The sequence below is a fragment of the Toxotes jaculatrix genome, chromosome 14 (assembly GCF_017976425.1).
Source record: "Toxotes jaculatrix isolate fToxJac2 chromosome 14, fToxJac2.pri, whole genome shotgun sequence".
Classification (NCBI taxonomy): domain Eukaryota; kingdom Metazoa; phylum Chordata; class Actinopteri; family Toxotidae; genus Toxotes; species Toxotes jaculatrix.
Genome location: NC_054407.1, coordinates 9,533,957 through 9,556,764, shown reverse-complemented (window position 1 = coordinate 9,556,764; position 22,808 = coordinate 9,533,957). Strand labels below are relative to the sequence as shown.

Sequence of the window (22,808 nt, the reverse complement as noted above, 5' to 3'; positions counted from 1 at the left end):
AGGAGAAGGAGGAGGAGGAGGGACTGTTCAGGCTGTCCATGGGTCTGTCTCAGGAGGAGAGGGAGCGCTGATTGGTCGACAGGGAGTCGCAAAGATAAAGATGCTTCTGTTGTTCTGTCTGCAGCCACGGAACGCGTTTGTTATCACATTTAAACTTTTTAAAACATCTGTGTGTTGTTGGGGTTTTTTTTTTAAGTTTGCCTTTTCGGTACCGTGTTAACTTACCTCTGCTCTTTCTTATTTGCAGTGCAGATTACACAGTCCTCAGAGAGGAAAGGACAAAGTTCATCAAGTCATAGTTTCTTTATGAAGTAGCGGTGAAATCAACAACAGCTCTGTTTATCTTTGGATTAAAGAGAAAAACATCAGTCAGGAAAAGGTGCCTCCCTCTCTATGATATCTCGGAAAGCAGTGCCAATGGGAATTACATTTCTTTTTAAGACATCCAGGAAACTGGCCCAAACTGCACAGGAAAATTATTCTTTTTTTTTTCAGTTTAGCTGAAACAGCTCTATTCTCTGATTTCAGGTGTTTTTAAACCCACTCCAGCCACAAAAACAATCTCTGTATACATTAGAAACCACAAATACCACCAAGAGAGAATGCAAAATGTTGACTTTGTCTGGAACTACCTCATTATACGCACCAAACATATTATTTACTACAGCTCTGCTCTTTGTTACCACTCTGTGCAGAACCTGCTGCGCAGCTCATTAAACACGAGCAAATTCCACTTCAAACCTGAAGGCATATTCACAAAGGTCACACCCAGCCTCTGCCTATACTGTGCTCTTTCTCTTCCTGCAGACACTTGTTGCTTTATTTATACGCAGACAGACTCGTCGTCTCAGTGGTGATGAGTAACATGGCTGTTTATCCGTAAGTTTTGCGCACACAGAGATGACAGTGTGTATAGATCCTGCAGAAACATAAGTATATACACACACACACACACACACGCACACACACACACACACACAGGGGCTTCAACAGAAATCGCTTAATCCCACAGCAGGTAATTAGATGGACTAAAAGTCAAAACACAGCCAGTTTTGTTCCCAGATGATTCACAGTTTCACTGGAATTCAGGATGTTTTCTTGAGAATTCGGCTTTAATCTGATGGATGCAGCAAACTACGTGATAGTACAGTGTACTTAAACCAAACCAAAAAATTGCTGCTGATGCTGAATAAAGCTTTTTTATATTTCACAGTTTAAAGGGAAGTGCGTTGGGATGAGAAACTGCTCACACGAAAAAGGTTTTGCAACACAACTGTGAGAAAATTTACTAAACCTTAAAGCGTGTGCAATCTCAGTTTGTGGGCAGAATGAACATGAAAAATGACATTTCCTAATTTATCTGCTGTTTGTGTCGATGTGTGTGTAAGGCGTAGTAACCCAAATATTCAAATCAGATTTGACTGTAGGAGCTCAGTGAAGCAGTGGAGGAAACATCTGTGCCACTACCTCTCTGGTTTCTTAGACTGATACAAAATCTTTGACTTTTGTTCATACCACTACGGCTACCTCATTATACTCACCATAAAGTTGGAATAAAATATATTTTACCTCTTCTTGTGAAATGATTGTGACAATGTGATTTATTCTTGATAGGTAAAGTGTATATCTTCTCAAAACTTTATTGATCAATCTGTGATTACTGATGTGTATGAAAAGGGGAAAAAAAGAGGAATGTGTCAAAATTAACAAAATTATTCCAACTTTATGGGCAACAGTGTATTTCTCCATGTAAACAGACCAGATTTTGTTGGTATCCTTTCACAAGTGTTGGCGCTACATTATCACTCTGAACTCAGTTGTTTATCGTGGGGAACGGGCTGGTGCCAGACTGAGGGTCGGGTGAGGCTTATCATCAAACAGGATGTGACAGGCAGGCCGAATGGCTGGTTACCGGAGCCCCATTGTGCCACTCTCTGACAGCTGACATAGGCACATCGTCAGTCATAATACAGCCAACCCAAAATGGATTAGACTCTAATCATCAGAGGCTCACACTGGGAGAAGTGATGCTACCAAAGTTAAGTTCACTGAGGGAAATGAAGCAGAAATGTACCACTTACTCAAAGAACAGTCAGGAGGTCTAGTAAAACATAAATGGCCAATCAAAACATTATTTGATTACCTCGATTACCCACAATATAGGCACCTGAAAATCTCTTGAAGCTGGAGCCAGCTGTTACTTAGCTTATCTGACTAACAGCTGGCTCCAGCTGACTGTTTTCAGTCTTTGTGCTAAGCTAAGCTAGAATTAACATATATCCCAAAAATTTGAGATTTCAAGAATTGAGTTAGTTAAAAACAAGGGCCATAAACCAAACCTAGCAAACCAAATGTGCCCGTAGTACCAAGTATTGAAAGCAGTAAAGTACCAAATGCTGGTATTGAATATCTGGTCAAAATCAGATCGTGTTTAGGCCTACTTATATTAATCATTTTTGATATCAGCACTGAAACTCCAGTTTCTAATTGAATTCAAATAACGCAAAACTCTATTTTGGGGAGCAGGCAGACAGAGAGCTGGCTCCAGCAGGTTTACCCACCCTTACTCTTATCTTACTACTTGTTCCAGAAAGTGTCCACAGTAAAGACATGATAACTGGTTTGGGCATGGTGGGTCAACAAAGTCACAAATGACACCAAGCAGGAGCTATGAGGGTGAATGAGAACTGACCACAAGTGTCAGTCTAACCAATCCTGCTCCAGGCACAGAAGCAAACCTTGTGTCTAACCTTGACTTGTCATAAAATTGTTACTGGGACACCCACCCCCACAGCTTCTGTATAAAGGTTCAGTTTAATGAGGGAAAGCTCAAAACACGTGACCTGTGGCTTGGTGATTGTGGACTGCTGGAGGAGGAGATAACAATGACCTTTCAACAATGCTGACCATTAATCGTTGTGTTACATCAAGCTGACTGAAACCACACCGCTCCTTCTGGTGAAACAACAGTGGGCCGACTGCTACGCTCCATGAAGTCCATCAAAGCTCAGCCTGAAGACAGAATGACCAGTTTGTGCTTCAGATACTACTCTAGATTTCAGCGTCATCTCCTCGGGAGGAATTAGCCTCTGGATTGTGGAGCCTCATCTTGTCTTAGTACTACCAGTAAAATGTAAAAATTGGCTAAACATTGCTGTGATCTGAGTTAGTTGAACACTCAAGGTAAAGGTTGCTACCATTACCATGAAAAGACGACCAAAGACTTATAGATTTTTCCAAGGAGCCTGTGTCAGAGTTATCACTAGTCCTCCTGGGTGTGTGGGTAGTCAGATAAGGATTGCACAGTTCCTCGGTGACCAGTATAGAAAGGCATTTGTCACTTTGAATGCTATGAAGGAAGCTGTTGAGGGCATGGATGCAGATAACAGGTATTGTCCATCAGTTTGACCCCTTGGACAAATATATGGCTGGATAAATTTGTCAAAATAGACCACATCTACCAGGAATTATTGCAGTAGATGGAACATGATAAGTGTCTGTCCTTTCAGTTTAGTTGGTTAGCATTAAGACACAAAAATGAACAGGTAATCAGAGTCTTGTCATGTCTGAACCTGATGTGACTTTATTTGACAGGGTTAGGGTTTTTTCTCTTGCTTTATTACATTTGCTCAACAAAGCAGCACAGGCCGAACATCCTGATGTTACAATGAACAAACAAGGATCTTTAATCATAACATTATTACTTTATTATACAGTGCATTGGCTGTGTGTTTTACTTAGTAAACACTGCTAGCCTGCACATTGCCAGCTGTGGTTAATTCGCGTGCCTGTTGCCCCAAGCTCCGGTGTGCATGCATGAGTGTGGTTAATGTCTTATCCGTCTAACCCTGGCATGCCTGTGCCTAGTTTGTAGATGTGCAGAGAACACGCAAGCAACTACATTAAATCTCCCCTGCATGATTTAGTTTTCTAAATCAACAGTCCTGTCTTTCGTGTTAGAAGATGTTTGTTTTCACATCCTTTACTGCCAGATGTAACAATGGATGTTTTCAAATTGTTTCTTTGTGGAATATACTAAACAATACAATGCAGAACAGGAGGTGCACAAGTATAATAGGAAATAAAACAACTGCAAATGTGATAGTCTTTGTTGAAAGTAAACAGAAAACCAGGAGCTATTGCCTAAAGCCTTAAGAATCTTTTGCAGTGAAGGCTGTCGCTTGATGAGTCAGTCTTCTTGGAAACCTGCAGCCTGGTAGGGTAAGTTCTACTATGAACAATATTATTGATTCTTAGAAATTGTAAGTTAGAAATCTGACTTGAAGCCATGCCTCTCTGTGTACAATGTTTGCTGTCCTGCTAAGTGATTGAGGCCTGACCAGTTAAAACATTCACTGAACTATCACACAAACATTTGAATGAATATGGATTTTTTGTCATCTTAAAAAAAAAAATCTCTTTGAGAATTTGTTTATCTCCCCATATTGAGTACCAAGCAAAAGACTATATGTTATTTGATTTTAAAACTTTTATTCTTTTCAACAGAACTCCAGAACCAATTTATAAAATATATAAATAAGACATCAAAATATATTCTCATGTACTGTGCTGGTTTAATTTCACATAAATCTAGATATGTATTATTGAGAATTATATGTTTTAATGTATAAGCAGCGATTAATGTTGTAAGTGGTCAATGTGGACCTCACTGTAACTACACTGTACTGTATACTGCAGGGTCTGTTTGAAACCTCATCAGTTGCTTCCACACAACAGTGAGACTCTGTGGTGGACTGCTATTTTTTGGCTTAAAATTTCCCAGGAGTACACACAATAAAGACTGTTGGACAAACATGCTGGTGAAACGTTTCAGAAATACTATGGGGGAAGTAACAGCACAGCTATATAGCACGCAATATACCACTGACTGAACCACATCCTCTACACCAAAATGAGTTCTTAAAATCCATAGACTCAGCATAAGAAAAAGAGAACAGAAAGATAGAGATGATCCTAAAACTTTACGTGAGAGATCTAAATGAAAAGACAGCAGCTTGGAATTATGTTAGACTTATTAAAGTTTTCATTTCAGGCCTCCCAACCACCAACCCCCCCAGGGTGTGTGTGTAGTGGTGGGTGGGAGTGCAAGACAGACAGGTTAGTTTGGTCGGCAGAAATGAGTGTAGGCTTCATCTCCAGTGGTAACAAACACACACCCATAAACGTCTGTCACATCCACACAAAAATAGAAAAGCTCGAAGAACAATTGAGGTCAGTGGTGTGACAATGTAAATATGAACAGACTGCTCTCGTGTGAGGGCAAAACATCACTCACCGTGTCAGCCAGCCTGCTAATGGTGTGTGTGTCTGTGAGCCAAACCAAACACTTTATATGACCCGCAACGAGTGATTAAACCATAGAGCCCCACGAGTGATTGAAATAAGTAACCATTATACTTGTTAGTTTATTTTTTGATCTGATCTAAGTAATGCTGCAGGCTCTAATCTTGAGAGAGCATAGACTGATTCTAAGACTGCCCCTCCCCCGTCCGTCGCCCACCCAGAAGCAGAAAGGTACAGCGGGAGGGGAAAAGTACATTGAAAACTGTCCAGATAATACATGTAGTCAAAACTACATGTCAGAATTTACATGAAATTTTGTGCCAAACTTGAAATATTTCCTCAGTGTCCACAGAAATGGGACAGGCAGGAAATCCAGCCATGGCTCGCGACAGCATGGAGACATAAAGATCCTTGATAATAATAGTTGTGTTTCGTGTTTCATATATGGTACTAATCATTTTAAAGATTTACAGATTTACATCCTTACATCTATAAACCTCTGTGAATTCATGCAGTCATATTAGCACATAAACTGGTGAATAAAAAAAGATCCTAAAGGAGTGAAACTATCACTCTATCCACAGACCAAACATCTTCAGCATGTTCTAGTTATGTAACTGCATGAGAGCGTCAAATCCAATTTAACCAGCTCAAGGCTGCATTAGATTCAGCGTGATCCCTTCCACGGTCCTGATCCAAAAATTCCTCTGCCGGACAGGAAGCTGCCAGATGTTCTGGTAACACACTCACCAACAGCATGAGAACATCCAAACAGATGTTAGTGAAAGCACAGCTTCACATTTCCCTGGAGAACAAGTACCAATCACAGTGGTAGGCACAAAAAACACTGCATGATCAAGGTAAGGCAAAGTACTTAAATAAAAAAACATATTTTATTCACTTAGCTTATTTAGAATAGTGTACAAATATATAAATATTGGTAAGGACAAGATACAACATGAAATGCAAATGCTACATTAATAAGAAAACTTCACAGTAGATTATTTACAGACTGCAGTAGTGCTCGTCTAAACTGGACAGACAATTTATCTCTTCCCTCACAGACACTATTGCAGCTTGCTTTTAAAAACACACCTAGAGGACAAGCTTTATGAAAAATGTTAATGAATATGGGAAATATATTTCATGTATGCAGACACACAAGGATGACAACAACGTAAACAGCTCTTCTCCTCTCTGACATCTCCTTGGCAACACAGCTTCATGTCTCCTTGACGTCCCTGGAAAAAATGGTGAAATGGTGAAATGGGAAAGATCTCTGGAACAAATCCTATGAATATAACATGACATATGACATATGACTGATTTCTGCATTAATGGCCCTGTCAGCTTCTCAATTTGAGTGATGGCGTCCAACATGAACACAACACGTCCTGCTTCAGTTTGAACAGTCATTTCACTTGAAAATTTCAAGCAGTCGGTGTTGGAACAACATGTGATGACACTTGTGAGGGTGTTTGTTGTTGTTGCTAAGCAACTATCAATCAAATCTGATCAAACCAGTGTTGCTTTTCTCAATGAATAACTAAACTCTTTTTTTCTGATTATTGTTTCCATAGCTATGAATATCTAGTAGTAGAAAATACTTCTCTATCTGACACCAACCTATCAGCAGCTTTAAACTGAACTGTCCTCTCCAAATGCATCTCGCGCATCACCTTCCACCTAAAAACATCCAGCGTCACTTTCCAACTTGCCATAATTTCCACATCAAATGTATCAAACACACATCTTTCCAGTATCATCACATAGTAAAGAATGCTGAGTTTTTCTTCAAGGCACTGTATCTCTTACACATCAGTTTTCAGCAAGTGTAAAGATACTTGGAAAGTAATTTCAGACTATGACTTTTTATGATCCCTCTAGGTTTTAAATTAACAGTTCTTAATCAATTCATCTGCCAATTATTCTCTCGATTAACAGTTTAGTGAATAAATGACAGAACAAAGTAATAAATGAGAGCCGGAGGTGTTGTCCTTAAATAACTTCTTTTGTCCGAACAATAATCCAAAGCCTACAGACATTCAGGTTACAGTGATATAAAAAACTATAACAATAAAAAATGATCGCATTAGGGACGAAGTAACCAGTGAATGTTTGGCATTTTTGCTTGAAAATAATAGAAACAATTCCTGTTGATCGACTAATCGATAAACTGACTTCTCATTTCAGTTGTAGATTATAATCTGTAATGAGTGGTGAATAGCATGTGGTGTTTTTACCTGGAGGGCAAGGCTGCATCAGGTCTGTGACAGCCCTGTGGAGCTCCATAACGAAGGGTCCTCCTGCATGGCTAACGTCTGATTAACAAACCTCAGCATCCCTGTCAGCGAACTCATATCCACCACCTCCTCCTCACCCACCAGAGTGCACACGGACTCTCTCCTCGACTCACTCAACTGCTCACCGTCTCCCTCCTGTATCGAGGTAGCCTCCATGTTGGGGTTTCCATCATCTTGTTTATCCACCATGTACGTGAGGGGGTTGAAGGAGAGGTCAGAGGTTGCTGTGCCCTCCATGGCGCTGAGGCCCTGCCAGCTATGGTCCACTTTATCTGGGAAAGGGGAGACAGAGGAGGAGGAGGAAGACTCCCATGGCTGCTTGCTCAAAGCCTCCCTCAGTGTTGCCTTCAGGCTCAGAGGGAGGTCTAAAGAGGAGTCGATGCTGCTGCTCTGTAGCCAATCGTGAGTTTGGTGGTGGCTCTCCGACAGGTGAAGGGCTGAGGAGGGGTGAAGGTACGTGTGAGCGGGGGGCGATGAGTGGACGCAAGCTGAGTGAACATGTGTGGGAGAGTGGGCGGGTGTTTGAAGCTTTTTGGGGGAGGGAGGAGGGGAGTGAGCAGAAGAGGAGTGCTCTGAGTGTGTGAGTTTGTGCAGAGCTGGGAGAGAGAGCGTGTGATTGTAAAGATTCTGGCGGTCAGCAGCTCGCTCCAGACTGGAGATCCTGGCTTGGAGACGAGTCACCTCAGACTCCTGCGGGGAGACAAGGGCGAAAACTTTGATACTGAAAAGCAAGTTACTGCAATTTTAGTTAAACACGTTTAAAAACTCTACCTTGATGAGCATGGACTCATTGGAGGTCTCCATGGACTTCTCACAGGCCTGTAGCTGAGTCTGGAGCTGGGCAGTCTGGACTCTGGCTTGATTTAACTGGGCGCTGAGCTGCTCCAGCTGGACATGGAGGTCACTGTTCTGGGATCTGGTCTGCTCATACAGAATCCTAATTTGCTCCAGTTGGGTTTTACTCTGAAGGAGCTGGCTCTGGCTCAGGTCTAGCTGTGTTTGGAGGTGTCGGGCTTGGTTCCGGGTGCAATCCAACTCCGTCTTGGTCTGGTCTAGCAGGGCTTTGGTTTGCTCGAGCTGAGTCTGGCTCTGCTGAAGCTTAGCGGTGAGTTGCTCTTGGGAGGAGCGCATGGTGGAGGAGATCTGCTCAGAGACTTTGAGGAGCTGACCTCGAGTCTGCTGCAGGGACTCCAGCTGGGGAGGGAGGGAGGGAGAAAAAGCTGATGAGGCAAATTTGTATTTTTACAAGCCGTCTTCGGTAGAGCAAGGCTTACAAGCTGAGACGGAACTGATGTATGAGCTTCAGCTAAATGGATTTTGCCCACACGCTGGCAGCTATTTGTCTGATTGACTTTTGATGTGCTGCTCTAATAAAAAATAGAATCCACTTCCTTTTGATGTAAGCAGGTAAGCTCAAAGGCTGCAGCAGAACAAAGAAGCAAACAAACAGCAACATCACAAATATCAGGAGGAACTAAGATGTTATCAGGTGCGTGTGGGAGAAATGGGGTGATAAGAGAAACTGACGATGGAAGAAATAAGGAACTCACACGGCGTTGCTGACGTTTAAACAAAAAGAGGAAAAGAAACAGAGATGAAAGGGGAACAAAAGTGATGAGCAGAAAGGCTGATTCAAAAACCACTAGGACAAACAGAAAGCACACTGACCGACAGGACACTGACGGGACGTCTACTGAACAAGTGGTGAAATCAGTGTTATATTATAATCTCAAATATCAACCTTATCATTAAGATCATAAATTGGAGCTAAGGCTTAAGCCAAGAGCCAAGTCTTACAGGACAGCTCAAAGCTGCTCAGCAGCAACAGTGGTTTCTCTTTAATCAGTCATTTTGATGAATTCCAGTCAAAACAAAACAAAAAAGTGTAGTTTAAAGTTTAAGGTCTAATCTTAACAGTAAGAGGTCTGATTGATATGTTTGTGGCTTAAGGTAGGAGGAGACAGTTTAAAAAAAAAAACTACATTTATTCTCCAAAATAGTCCCCTCCTACATTTACACACTTAGTTCAGCAGCCATGAAGCATATGGATCTTCATCTTTGACAAAGAAGGACCTCCAGAAAGTAGTCCTCAGCTGCGATGATGTCATCATCAATGTCAAAATGGCGACCACTGAGCTCCTTCGTCATCTCGGTGAAGAGGTAGTAGTCCAAAGGTGCCAAATGAGGTCAAATCAGGCCAAGGACCGCTTTGGGTGACAAGCCCTTTTGACCGAGGTAGCAGATGGTAGCGGAGGCTGATGTTGTCCATTTTCTCAGACAGTGCTGAGAAACTTTTGTTGTCCCTTTTGTAGAGCAAGATTAATTTATTTTTGCATTAGGTGGACGCCTGTTTTGAAGCCTCAGTAGCTACTGTACCTCCGTGCTGTGCTGCTCCCTCTCCAGCTCCAACTCCCGCTCTAAAGAGGTGACCATGCTCTGCAGCCTGGCCTCCGACTGCAGCCAGCGTGCCTCCTTCAGTGCCAGCTCCTCCTCCACGACACACAGCTGGACCTCCTGCAGAGACAAACCCACACACGCACACCACGGACAAATTGCTGGTAAAGTAGTAGCACAGCAGAGTCAAAATATACTTCTGAACGTGTCGTTCATCCTCTTACTTCCACTTAACATTGAAGATTCTTGTGAAATGAGCTATAGAATAAGGCAAAATGAGTTTTGAGACTCAGTGCTCCAACAATTTACTTGCTAAAATGTATCAGGCATCACCTATGAGACAAAACTCAGAAATAAAGTCAGTAGATAGAATACAATCTATATATAAATAATGGTCAAGTTTCACTTCCATCACCAGTTTACGCACTTAACACTTTCAATATAAATGACAGAATAATTATAAATTGTACTTCAGCTTTACCTTCTCCTTGGTTTGCAGCTTGGTGGCGTCCAGCTCTCTGCTCAAAGCCTCACAGTGATGCTGAGTATCTTCAAGCTCCTGTAGCACAGACTGAAGTTTCTGCTGAGTCACACGCAGCTGCTGGCCAAGCTCCTGAGACTCCTGACAGCACAAACACACAAACACACACACATGTCAGCTTACAGTTTGATGATCTACATTGTAACGTATCTCATTTCGGGTAAAACATCCAAATTCATTCATTAATTTCATAACATACTCTGAATAAAAGCTGTACATCTCTTGTGCTGGTTTTTAAAACTGTGTACATGACACCAGATAATCATTTACATAAAGACAGAACAAACATAAGGTGTGCAAATATTTGTAGATTCATTATATGATCATGGATTAACTGACAGTGTTTGATCAACGTTTCATACTTTCTGCTCCTCACATCTCATATTAAAGCTGATAGTAACCAGGGACCTTACTGACAACCAAAAGTAGCTCCTAGCTTCTAAAATAAGGGGTGTAGTCAGTCCTAACATGAGCTTTGAATAAAGCTGATTTAATGGCCATTTAAGGGATACCTACACAATATGTACTGAATGTAGAACTGCCTCCATCATTGGAAGATAGAAGACTTGTTCGGCCACGATTTGTCAAAAAAAGTATTTTGTTCCATATATAACATTAAATTCATTCAGAAACACTATCACATCTATAGCAGCAGATGTCAACCCCTCCCCTTCTATCAGCTTCTCAGTAAAAGTTGCTCTCAGCAGCTTTGTGAAAAGACGAAAACTCTTTGCTAGGAACTCAGAGTTCTCATTAGGAGGACTCCTAATGGTTAGATAAAAAAAAAAACATTCATGCATATGGCCCCTGACGAAGAGCTCAGAGAGAGTGTAAGCAATGTGGACAATGTGGGAAGTTGGATTTTAATGGATTTTAGGGTATACGATGGCTGTGCCACTGAACGATGTTTATTTACTTTATGGAAAAAAGGTTGTTCTTAATATTTATCATTTATCAGCAGAAACCATTATAAGCCATTGTGCAGCAGAAACCATTATGCAATACTATCTCAAAGGGTGTAAACATATAAATCAGAACTTTATCTTGTTGATTATGTTTTTTTTTTCCTCAGTGTTTCTTTTTGACTGTTCAGTTTAGAGCTGCTCATATGGTACAGTACAGAAAACACTTAACACTGACATCAGTATCATTATCATAAATATATCATCAGTACGTCTGCTGCAGGCTCTCAGTCAGTCAGTTCTCTTCCTATTCTCTGTGCTCTAAACATTTAATACATCTATTAAAAGTGAGCTGAGTCTTAGTGACACTTGAAAACACTTGTCTTCACATGTTTTGCCCTCTTTTTCTGAGACTGCTCCTGACCTTCATGTGTCTGTCTGTGAGCTCCCTCTGTGCTTCCCTCAGCTCTCCTTCTCTGCTTTCAAGGTTCTGCTGCAGAGACTCCACCTTCCTCTCCATCTCCTGCTTGTGCTCTCTGATGGCCACATCCAGCTGGCCCAGCTGAGAATGACAGGACGACCCGGGGTAAAGAACAAGAAAATTTAAACAAAGTAACAGCAGCAAAACACAATCTGCAAATCTAATGAAATATATATAAAATAAGTGTGTGTGTGTGTGTGTGAGTTGTACCAGCTGTGCTCTCTGTTGGAGCTCCCCCTGTCTCTCCTTCAGTGCATTATCCATGTCTAAGACCTCATGAGTTCTCTCTTCCAACTCCCTCTGGGTCTCACTGTGAAGCCACACACACACACACTTTTATTGAAAAGTTTACCAGATATCTATCTAATTAATATTCATCAAAAACCACACTGAGTAATTTGAAGTAACAACACAGGGAATATTTCCTGAATGGCAGAAATAATCGAGTCTGATTCTAGCGGGGTCAAACACAGGGAGAAAGATTTGAGGGCTTTCTTTGGGAGTTTATTTTGAACATTTTTAGACTGACCCTTGGTTTGAGTTCTAACACAATTAACCGGGGCTGACAAACTAATTTCAGTGCCTTTTTTGTGGGAAAAGAGCTTCATGACTACAACCTGGATCATGACACCTGTGATTAAAACAGCTATCTTCTTCCTGTATCAAGTATCCGCATGTCCCTGCTAATACGCCCTGCCATGTGCTCACTGTGCTCTGCAAGACAGTAACACTGAAGAGAATCGAATAGTAACGGCTGTAGTAACTAATGATTAATGACCTGAAACATGCAGCATCCTGTTTTTTCCTCTTTTACACAAGGAATTATTCAATTATCCACGACTGTGTCTGGTTCTTGCACGCCCATTTGAGTGCTTGATGTACATTAGTTGCACACACAGTATCTGGTTACACAGTTATTTTCTTGGTATTAGTTATTTTCACAGTTATTATTTTCTTTCTTTTAAACAGAAAACATTACAAAACACAGCCATGTGAAAAGTCAGTCACAACAAAGTACATTAAACACTACACAGTTTCCACCGTGGATAATAAGGTAAACAGCTTTAAAATAATCAACAGAAATATATATATATATATATTATACTATTATTACATCTTCAACAGCAAAGGACTTCCTCAAATGCCATTTAATCATCTTACAATAAAGACCAGCCAGTTCATTTTCTAGGTGACATACAGTCACCAAAGTGTGAGACTTCAAGAGTGAAACTGGAACGGGCTCAATGACTGTGCATGTGTATGTGTTTTGATGTATTTGTGATAGACATGAACAATAAACTCTGATTCAGCACAAGACTGAGCAACAGTAGGTGGGTGTTCTGTCCATCTCAGGCTCGTCCCCTCGTCCCTGTGAGCAGAAGAATATTTCACATGTCGGCGTAACCTCACCTAAGTTGGACAGTCAGTTTTTCCACGCAGGCCTGCCGGTCATCTGCAATGGTCTGTGTCCTCTGCAGAATGTCCCTGAGTTTCTGTAGCTGCTCTAGAGTATCAGCCAACTCTCCCCGCACCCCTTGCAGCTGTCCCTCTAGGATGTGGACCCGCTGAACAGAGTTAAGTCGATCTGCCTCGCAGCGATGGAGCTTCTCCTCCAGATCCACGACTGCAAGGGGCAAGACGGGGACAAAAAATAAATAAGACTAAAAACAAAGGATGTTTTTAGTTGACTGTTTAGTTGAGTTAACTAACACCAAAAACTCCAGAACTACGCAAATTATGAAATTACGTGCCATACCCATGTCAGTCTTGCTGTCGAGCTGGTTCTTCACGTGTTGCAGGCTCTCCTCCATGCGTGTGATCTGAGAAGTCTTGACTGTGACGTCCCTCCTCAGGCGCTGCAGCTCCGACTCTTTAGACACCAGCTCCCCTCGACACTTTGTCATCTCTGATGTCAGATGGCTGCAAAGAGAAATCACAAAGATATCACGAGTTAAAGAAAAAAACTGAAAAAGAAGAAGAACTGAGCAAGAAACCAGACAAATATGTTTTCAGATTTTTAAGCTTCAACGAAAGCATAGATCCAGCAAGATGAACACACTGCACTATGGGTGGAGCAGTTTCCCACCTTAATGTGAGCACGGCTCCCATCGTAGTCTTAGAGCGACTTAAAGAGAAGCAAAAGCCTCCAAAACTAAATGGAGCTAAACAAACATGCCTTTTGACAGCACGTTCAAACAGCCAGCATGCTGTTCTTTAACAGTCTATAATAACCTCACAAAAATGAAGGCTACCAGCAGCCCTGCAGACTGAAGTTGCTCCAAACAGGCTTCTAACTCCCAGTGTCCAAAAAGTGAGATCGCCATTTATACATATATTCCTGGAGAGGGGGAGGGCTGCTTCATGCCTACAGACAAATGGGATGTGGTTTAATCATAAGACCGTCTCACAGAATGTTGAGGCGTTTGATTATTTTTGCTGCAGGTCAAGAACAACAGCCAGAAAATAGCTGCAAACAAAAGACTCATACAAACGGTCTTCAGTAGCTGCAACCCTGTATGATGGGCAAAAAAGTGTGAACCAAGGCAATTTCAAAATGTATGGCAGAGAATATAGTCGTCTGAGCAATGTTGTTTTACTACACAAATTTCCCACTTTTGCCATCTCTGAGCTCGGGTTTTCTGTTTCCTCTGTGTGCAGGTGTTCTTACGTGACAGACTCAGACAGGTGAGTGTTCCGCTGGTTCATCTCCTGCAGGTCCTTGTCTCTCTCCTGGGCGTCCCGTACCTCGTCCTGTAGAGAGGCCCGGGCTCTTTCCAGCTGCTGCTCCAGACTGGACACCTACGCACAGACAAAAAGGCAGGATCCATCACTATTTGCCACATCAGCGAAAACAAACAGGACAGCCATTTCATGCTTACATTTCGGGTCTTCTGCATAAAACTGGAGAGATCACAGGGGGGGAAAGTAAAGGAGACACTAAAGAAACCTTGGCCCAGATATTCATTTTTTTCTGAGAGTAACATTGTTTTGTAGAGTAGACCTGACCTACAACTCAAAACTATGAAAAAAACTACTTCTCGACAGTCTATCTCTACAGGCCATTTGTTTTTCATGTCTGTTCAGACCCAGATCAGACTCCATGTTCCTGTCCTTGCACAGCTCTGCTCACTAAACGGAGACCATTGTGCTCTGTGAAAGACAGAGAGCACACAGAGAGCACAACCAGCAGCTAAAATGTGCTGAGCTATAAATGAAATCACAAGCTCTAACAGCTGTTTCACTCAAGCAGTGACGCAAATGTGCCTCAAGTCTGTGATACATGCAGGGTGCAGCAGTAGGTTTGGCAGTTCTGCATGTTAGACTACAATCATTCATGTTTGTCTTCTTCTCATCGTGTATCTCTGTCGGCCAAGGCAATTTAAAGCTTCAATAAATACTTTGTCCTTGCTAATAAGCCAACACCCTCCAGCAACAACCTCTTAAAAACACTCATAAAACATATTTGAATTAGTAGACATGATAACCCCACTCTAATGAGCTTCAGTTAATATTCACATCAAACATAAGAATGTGGAAAAAATGTTATCTTTGACTGTAGCATGATTGTTGCACAACAGCCTCTAGGGTTTAACTCTGGCCGGTGAGAAAAACAAAAAACATCAAGTGAGTGGAAGTTTTGAGGACTGAAGTACTTTGTTGACTGGAGAGGTCAGAGGGGAATGGTCAGGCTGACTGGAGCTGACAGAAATGTTATGGTAACTCAGATAATCGCTCGTTACAACTGTGACGAGCAGAGAAGCTTCTCAGAACGTCAAACCTCGAGGAGGATGGACTGTACCAGCAGAGGCCATGTCAGGTTCCACTCCTGTCAGCTAAGAACAGAAATCTGAGGCTGCGGTGGACACCGGTTCATCAAAACAAACAGTTAAAGACTAGAAAAATATAGCCTGATTTCTGAGCCAGATTTCTGCTGTGGCTGTAGATGGCAGGGTCAGAACTTGACATCAACAGCATGAATCCATGAACCCAGCCTGCCTTGTGTCAACAGTCCAGGCTGGTGGTGGTGTAATGGTGTGGGGAGTCTTTTCTTGGCTCATTTTGAGCAGTTTACACCAGTCAGTCATGGTCTGAACATTGCAGCCTATCTGATTATTGCTGCTGATCACATTCAGCCATTTATGCATGATAATGTTACAAAGCAAAAGCTGTCTTGAACTGGTTTCATGAATATGACAATGAGACAATGAGATCTGAATCCAGTAGAGAACAACTCTGGGATGTGGTAGAACAGGAGATCGGCAGCTTGAATGTGCAGCTGACAAATCTGCAGAAATAATGTGATTCACTCATGTCAGAAGCAGAATCTCAGTGGAATCAATGACACAAAGAACTGAGCCTGTTTTCAGAACAAAGGGAGGTACTACCCAGTATTTATGTGGTGTTCCTAATAAAGTCTTGGTGAGTATATTTTCCAAGAATTCATAATCCATCCAACCACAAACCCAAAAACCAGTCCGACAACACATAAGTTAGAATATTAAAGGGAGTGCTCTGCACAGCCGCTCAACATGTTACCCACTATATGACCAACAGAGACAGAGAGGACAACTGCTGCCATGAACACAGAAGAAAATACAGCTCTGCAAACAAAAGTCTGATTACCAACCCCAAACAGCGGGTAACTTCCCCCAGGTATCAAAAAGTACATTTTAAAGTTACCCTGGTGTTGGAGAAAGCTTTTAAGTCTCTCTCTATCCTACCTGTCTCTGCAGGTGGCTCTGGCTCTCCTCCAGTTCAGAGATGTGGGCATTGCTCTCAGTCAGCATGGTCTGCTGCTGCTGGAGAGAAAGCTGCAGCTGCAAGTTCTGCTCACTGGAGCTCTGACAAACCAGGCTGGTGTTGTGGAGCTTCTCCTGCAGAGAGGACACCTGAAGAGGGAGGAACGGGGGAGAATATAAACCTGAATGAACGCATGGCTTTGAAGGACAGATATAGACAGAGGCGTATATTTTTATTTCTTTAGAACAGTCTCAAAGTTTGAAAGACCATCTCATCGTATGTAAAACGGTACCTTGTCATTGTTCTTCTGCAGCTCACTCTCATACTTCGTCTTCACCTCCTCCATCTGCTGCTGGTATGAGGCCAGCTCTTCTCTGCAGGCTGACAGAGACGACTGTAGCTCACGCACCTGACGTACAGACAGAAGTCACGGATGGTGCATACAGGTGGTTATGATGGAATATGTTTTTGTACAGATCAAACTAGGTTATCTGTGTATGTCTACGGTAAATCATTCTCTGTACAAACCTTAGCAGCAGACTGAGCTGCCTGCTCTTTTAAACTCTGCAGCAACTCTTCAATGCGTCTGACCTCAACCTGCTTCTCCTGAAGTCAAACCAAGAACACAATTGTCCATATAAATATATGTATGTAAACAGCACAGTATTTACCTGGGTTAAATTATAGTTGTGCCTTTTTAACTTAAGTCTGAAATGGTTCCTGTGCTTTACCCAGTGAGTGGGTGAATAGCTGGACACAGGAAGTGGCCTTACTTGTGTAAGCTTTTCCACGGTGGTCTGCAGCAAGAGAGCTGCTTTCTGAGCCTCGTCTCGCTCCCTCTGGAGCAAACAAAGCTCCTGCTCCATCTCTAACACCCGAGACTGAGCCTCTTCCACAGACAACTGCAACTGTAGAAGAGAAAAAACACTGTTGTTACAAGTAACGACAACATAGATAAAGCTTTGCTTCATTTAAAATAGGGACACAGCTAATGTTTTAGCAACTCAGAGCAAGAATTCTCGTCTAGGAGTAAATTAATTTAAAATCATATGTGACATGAAGGACTTTGTCGCTGATGAAACAAAGGTTGGTTGTACAGAATTGAGCAATAAACAGAACAGTAGCATAGTTGTGTAGTGGATTCACAAGGGAGGTTCAAAGGAGAGAAAGCTGGTCAGAAAAAAATTGTAGCTCACCATTTCTATTCTGTGCTGTTGCTCCATGCTTTGCTGAGACTGTGATTTTTTATACTTGTCCAAAGACTGTTGATACTCTCTTTGCTTTTTGGTCATCAGTGACTGGTAATGTTGCAGCGCGCTGGTCTTCTCCTGTAATTAGATAAAGAAAATGCAACAGTCTGAACAGCACAAATGTAAAAACGAAGGGAGCATAAATGGATTTGCGGTGTTGCATGCTAAAGCTAGCTGACAGAGAAAACATTCAGAATATGCAAATATCGCTCATGATCCAAGTCATAAGAGGGTGTGAATTGAGTTCAAGCTCTTTCAGGTGCACAGTTGTATTCAGAGACAAGTTGACCAGAACTTGCCTCTTCATGCCTGATAAAAACATGTGTGTGTATGTGTGTGTGTGTTGTACCAGTAGCTGATTCTCCAGCTCAGTGTTTTTCAGTGCAGCCTGACTGTAGGCTGAAGTTTTCTCCTGTAACTGTTTCTCCAGTGCAGCCACACGCGCACTTTTTCTCTTCAACTGAGATGAAAAAGAGACAGAAAAATAACAAGATGCTAGGAGTAAAAACCTGTAAGAACCAACAATTATCTATCAAGCTTGGTCTAAGAAAAAAAGTTACCTCTTTTTCTGTGTCAGTGGCTTGGCTGACTTTGTCCAGCAGCTCAGTGTGGAGGCTTTGGTAGTGGGAGGCTCTCTGGGCCATGGAGCTCTGCAGAGAGGAGATCTCCTCCTGGGCTCTGCTCAGACGCTCCTGAAGCCGCTCGACCACGCTGCTCTGTTTAATCTTCTCAGCCTCCATCGACTGCAGCACCCGCAGCAGCTGCTGATAACCTTCACCTGCAAGGATTGAGAGACAGGGAAAGAAAGGACTGGAATGCTTCTATTTTTAGATCATGTATTTGGGAAAAGGGTCATCTAATGGCACCTTTTATTAACTATATTACCACACTGTGTGAACTGTGAAGTGAGACACCAATGTATACACCTTAAGCCCAAAAAACAACACAGAATGAGTCCCCCATTCTAATTAAATTAAATTTCAACAATCCAAAAATGATTTCAGTCTAAGAAAAAATCATAGAAACCAAATATACAGACAATAATTACTGAGCAACAGACCTAGAATCTCCATTTACAGACATACACATTGATACATGATCAGTGTTACCTGGCTTTAAATTCAGCAGGTGTGCAGTTCCAGAATACTCCACTGGGGGCAACATGCAGGGCCTAGCACAAAGTGGCCCCACAGCACCCTGAAGTTAAAAAATAACATATGACAACAGTAAACACGTCATCTTCTGCGCAATATCAGTGATAAATATGGCAGCTTGTTTGGGACAGTTACTGTGGTTCCAAAACCACATTTGGGAAAACAAATAAACTAATATTGTAAGAATCCCTTGGGTCAAACACTGTGGGCAACTTGACAAAATCATGTGAAATAGGAACACAGACGACCATGTTAGTGAGTGTGTCTAGGTTTCTCCACCTCTCGTATATGCAGCAGGGCCAGTACGGCCTCCAGGCCGGACAGCTCTGCTTGGCTTTGCTGAAACTCTCTGTGGCTCTGGGCCACCCTCCGCTCCTGGCTCTGGGTCAGAGTCCGCAGGTCTTCCACCTCCCTGCGCAGAGAGGCCAACTCCCTGCACTCGGCTGCCCGCTCCACAACCTGCCGTTCCAGAAGTGAGGCTTGATGTTTGGCCTCCTCCAGCTGAGCCTGGAGGTCCGAGCACGCAGCAGTCGAACTCTTGGCCTGCCTCAGCTCCTCCTTCAGCTGGCTGTGAGGCAGAATGTGGAGGATTAACTACGGTAACTGATACATCAAAGAAGTTTCTTCTTAAACATACAGTTACATGATAATAAATTAGAAATCCCCCAAATTATTTTAGTTTACACATGCAAATACTTAACAAAACAATGACACATGAACAGTTATATGAAACAATCAGTCTACCTGATCGTTTGGTTCTGTTCTGCCTTTTCTCTCTGCAACACAGTGCACTTCATCTCCAGTTCTTCTTTTTCTCTGTCACACTCAATAAGACTCTCTTTGAGTTTGCTCTCACTCTCCATCACCTTAAAAACACATTTATATCATTAACATGAAACATAAAATTGCTGTTTAAAAAATAAATAAATATCTGAATAATTAAATGATTCATATTAATCAAATTTACCCTCTTAAGCTTAATGGAAATTGTGGCCTTATAATCTTTGAAAGCTTCTTTGAGTGTCTCTGCATTTTCAAGTACTTGGTTCCTTTGTTGCTCAGCCCTGTAAGAGATTAGGAAGAATATACAGTAAGTACTAAAACAATAACTTCATCATTTTGTCAAAGTAAATTAGATATGGGATATCTGATTAGATTTCAGTTTGAGGCCCAAGTGGTCACTGTAGCAGTTCAGTTTCATATGGTGTTCATCCTGTTACACATGTTAAAATAACTGTGATGAAATGTAAACTGTACTGAAATTGAATAAATGTGGAGAAGCTACGCCCAGACATCACCGTTTTCCTAGCGCTGTCCTATTGTCCAGTTCCTCTCTGAGTGCACTCAGCTCTTCAGTGAGAGTCGCCACCACAATGTCATTGTGAGCTGCTGCTTCCTGGCTGCACTCAGCCCTCAGCTCTGCTGCCCTAATAAACACAGACAAGGACAAGTTGTTAGGATGTTAATATCAGGTTCAAGTAGAGGTTAGTGTACTAGTTCTAAAAATGAAAAAACATCCAAAGGTTAAATGTAAATCAAATCAAAAGCCACAATCAAACCAAAGGTCTAAAGACAGTAATATAAATAACTGCCTGTATCCCATAGTAATTACATCAGTACAGTCTTAACACAACTTAGTATTCAGCGTATACAAACAGGCATGTAATGACCACATTACAATTACATAAACAGCAACATCTGCAGAAGTATATGTTTAGGTCATGAGGTTACTTTAGTTCTTTGGCTTGAGCCTCCAGCTCTGCTTCAAGCTGTCGAATCTGCTGACTCATGACTGTCACACTGTTTTTAACTCCAACCCTAGGGCCTCTGAGGTGGAGCTGAAAAGGAAAACACATACAGTATATATACATATGTATCCAATATATACTTTGTTCTTATCTCATTGATGTGACATTCAAGTGAAGAAGCAACAGAAAAAAACAATCTCTTTGTTGCAGCTAAACACATGAAAGAACACTGATTTCACGCTGTATTAATTTGCAGCACACAAATATGAAGCACAAGATACAGTGTTTTACGAATGAAGCACCTTTAGTCACACAAATCAACCGTGTAGGGATTACTGTCATACCTGAGACTTGGAGGTGGCTAATTCATACTGCATAGCATCATGGTCATTGATTAGCTGCTCATCCTGCATGGACAGGCAGGCGTTCTCCTGACGCACACAGCCCACCTTCTTCCTTAAAGAAATGGACTCCATGTCTTCTGACCTGACTTTGAAGTAGACTGAATAGAAGGAAGAACACAAGTGTGGATGAGAGGTGTATATTTGTGATGAGGGGTTTATACTAGTGTTTTTTTTATTTACCTTTTAGTTATGATGTTACACCGACACTTTTATTACCAAGTATCCTGCATAAAGGTTATCTGTTTTAAATTCACAGCTTAATGTAAAACAGATCAGAGTTGGAAACATTAAATCTGATTTCTCTCTCCCTAACAAACACAGATTGTTGCACAGATCTACATCAGATTTACATGCTTTAAAACAGACTGTAATAATACAATATCATTTATGATAACTGATGTACTTAACATTGTAAAAAACATTCTGTGGTTAATCTGCTGATCTACAGAGGCAGTTTTTAGTGAACACATCTTTAATTTGCCTGTCTTTTTGGTAGATGGGACAAGTACCACTTCCCTAAATACACACACACATACAGTATGTAGCATGAGACAAGATGACTGGTGATGGACAGCGCATCTTACTTGATTGTCTCTTTAATTTTACACTCAACAACACACACACAGTCTTCTCTCTTACTCTCGAGCTGGAGGAAGGTGGGCTAAGACTGGGACAGAGAAACATCAGGTGCCTGTCTGCAGGTCTTGTAAAATCAGGCGATCAGGACGCCGCACACACTCATCCTCATGACCCTCTGACTGACTGTTCAAGGAGGAGGAGGGCAAGAGAGGACAGAGGTGGTCAAATGTAGCATCATAGCAACCCTCTGTAATGTCCTGAAACGATGGCTGCAGGTTTACTCTGTAATACCAGAAGTGATGTAGCTGTAACAGCTGGTTTAGACTGTGGGTTCATGTCGTGCTGTTAGCTCACCTCAGTTTATGTCCCACAGGCTGTGCTCCGTCAGTCGAAGCGGATTCCTCAGACTGAACACATCTTGGGTCAAACTCTCCTCGTTCTCAAACACTGGACTACTGATGAGTACATGTCGACCTCCAGCTAATCCACAACTCGTCTTGACTGGCTGAAGTTAGCCTTCAGTTGCACAAGTAACATTGCTAGCTTGTGTGACTCGTTGGAAAGATACAGAAAACCGAAAACTAACTCATCGGTGTAGCGCTACTTTTTAAACTTCTGTGACCACAACAGAAAATACCAAACTAGCTAGCATAGCTACTTTCGCGAAATGTAAACAAAGATGTTCGCCGCATCAACAGGTGGCTAGCTTTTTAACGTTATCGTTGTTTTAAGAGCAAACGCTCCCAACGACCGGACGAACGACAGTTGTTTCGAATGAAACGTGAATTTTGCCGTCGTACCGCTGTGAAAGCATAAAATATGTACTTGCAACTTCTTTGTTACTTTGCAGGTTACCTAGTGCAGAAGTAGCAAACACCAAGACAGCCAGAGCGATTTGTATTTTTAATCCCCGCCCACATTTAAACAACGCGTTCTATTATTGGATAAGACGACGCTGTCTGTGAAATGATTGGCGGAGAGGGTTGTCAATGAGAATGGCCGCGAAGA

The 22,808-nt window shown here is 42.0% G+C and overlaps 1 protein-coding gene across 1 annotated transcript; it reads right to left on the bottom strand.

The window, feature by feature from the left end:
• Window positions 1-6,184: 6,184 nt before the first annotated feature.
• ccdc18 (coiled-coil domain containing 18) lies at window positions 6,185-22,684 on the bottom strand. The gene is made up of 25 exons (XM_041056146.1): window positions 22,155-22,684; window positions 21,162-21,319; window positions 20,801-20,907; window positions 20,368-20,496; window positions 20,037-20,133; window positions 19,814-19,935; window positions 19,349-19,637; window positions 19,025-19,112; window positions 18,476-18,693; window positions 18,265-18,375; window positions 17,862-17,993; window positions 17,439-17,573; window positions 17,194-17,271; window positions 16,958-17,074; window positions 16,647-16,814; window positions 14,594-14,724; window positions 13,682-13,845; window positions 13,336-13,549; window positions 12,136-12,235; window positions 11,869-12,006; window positions 10,483-10,623; window positions 9,984-10,121; window positions 8,379-8,801; window positions 7,548-8,297; window positions 6,185-6,545 (listed from the first exon to the last, which is right to left on the bottom strand). The coding sequence occupies exons 2-24, from the start codon at window positions 21,291-21,293 to the stop codon at window positions 7,566-7,568; spliced, it is 4,104 nt and encodes a 1,367-aa protein (XP_040912080.1). The 5' UTR covers window positions 21,294-21,319; window positions 22,155-22,684; the 3' UTR covers window positions 6,185-6,545; window positions 7,548-7,565.
• Between the last annotated feature and the right edge of the window lie 124 nt (window positions 22,685-22,808).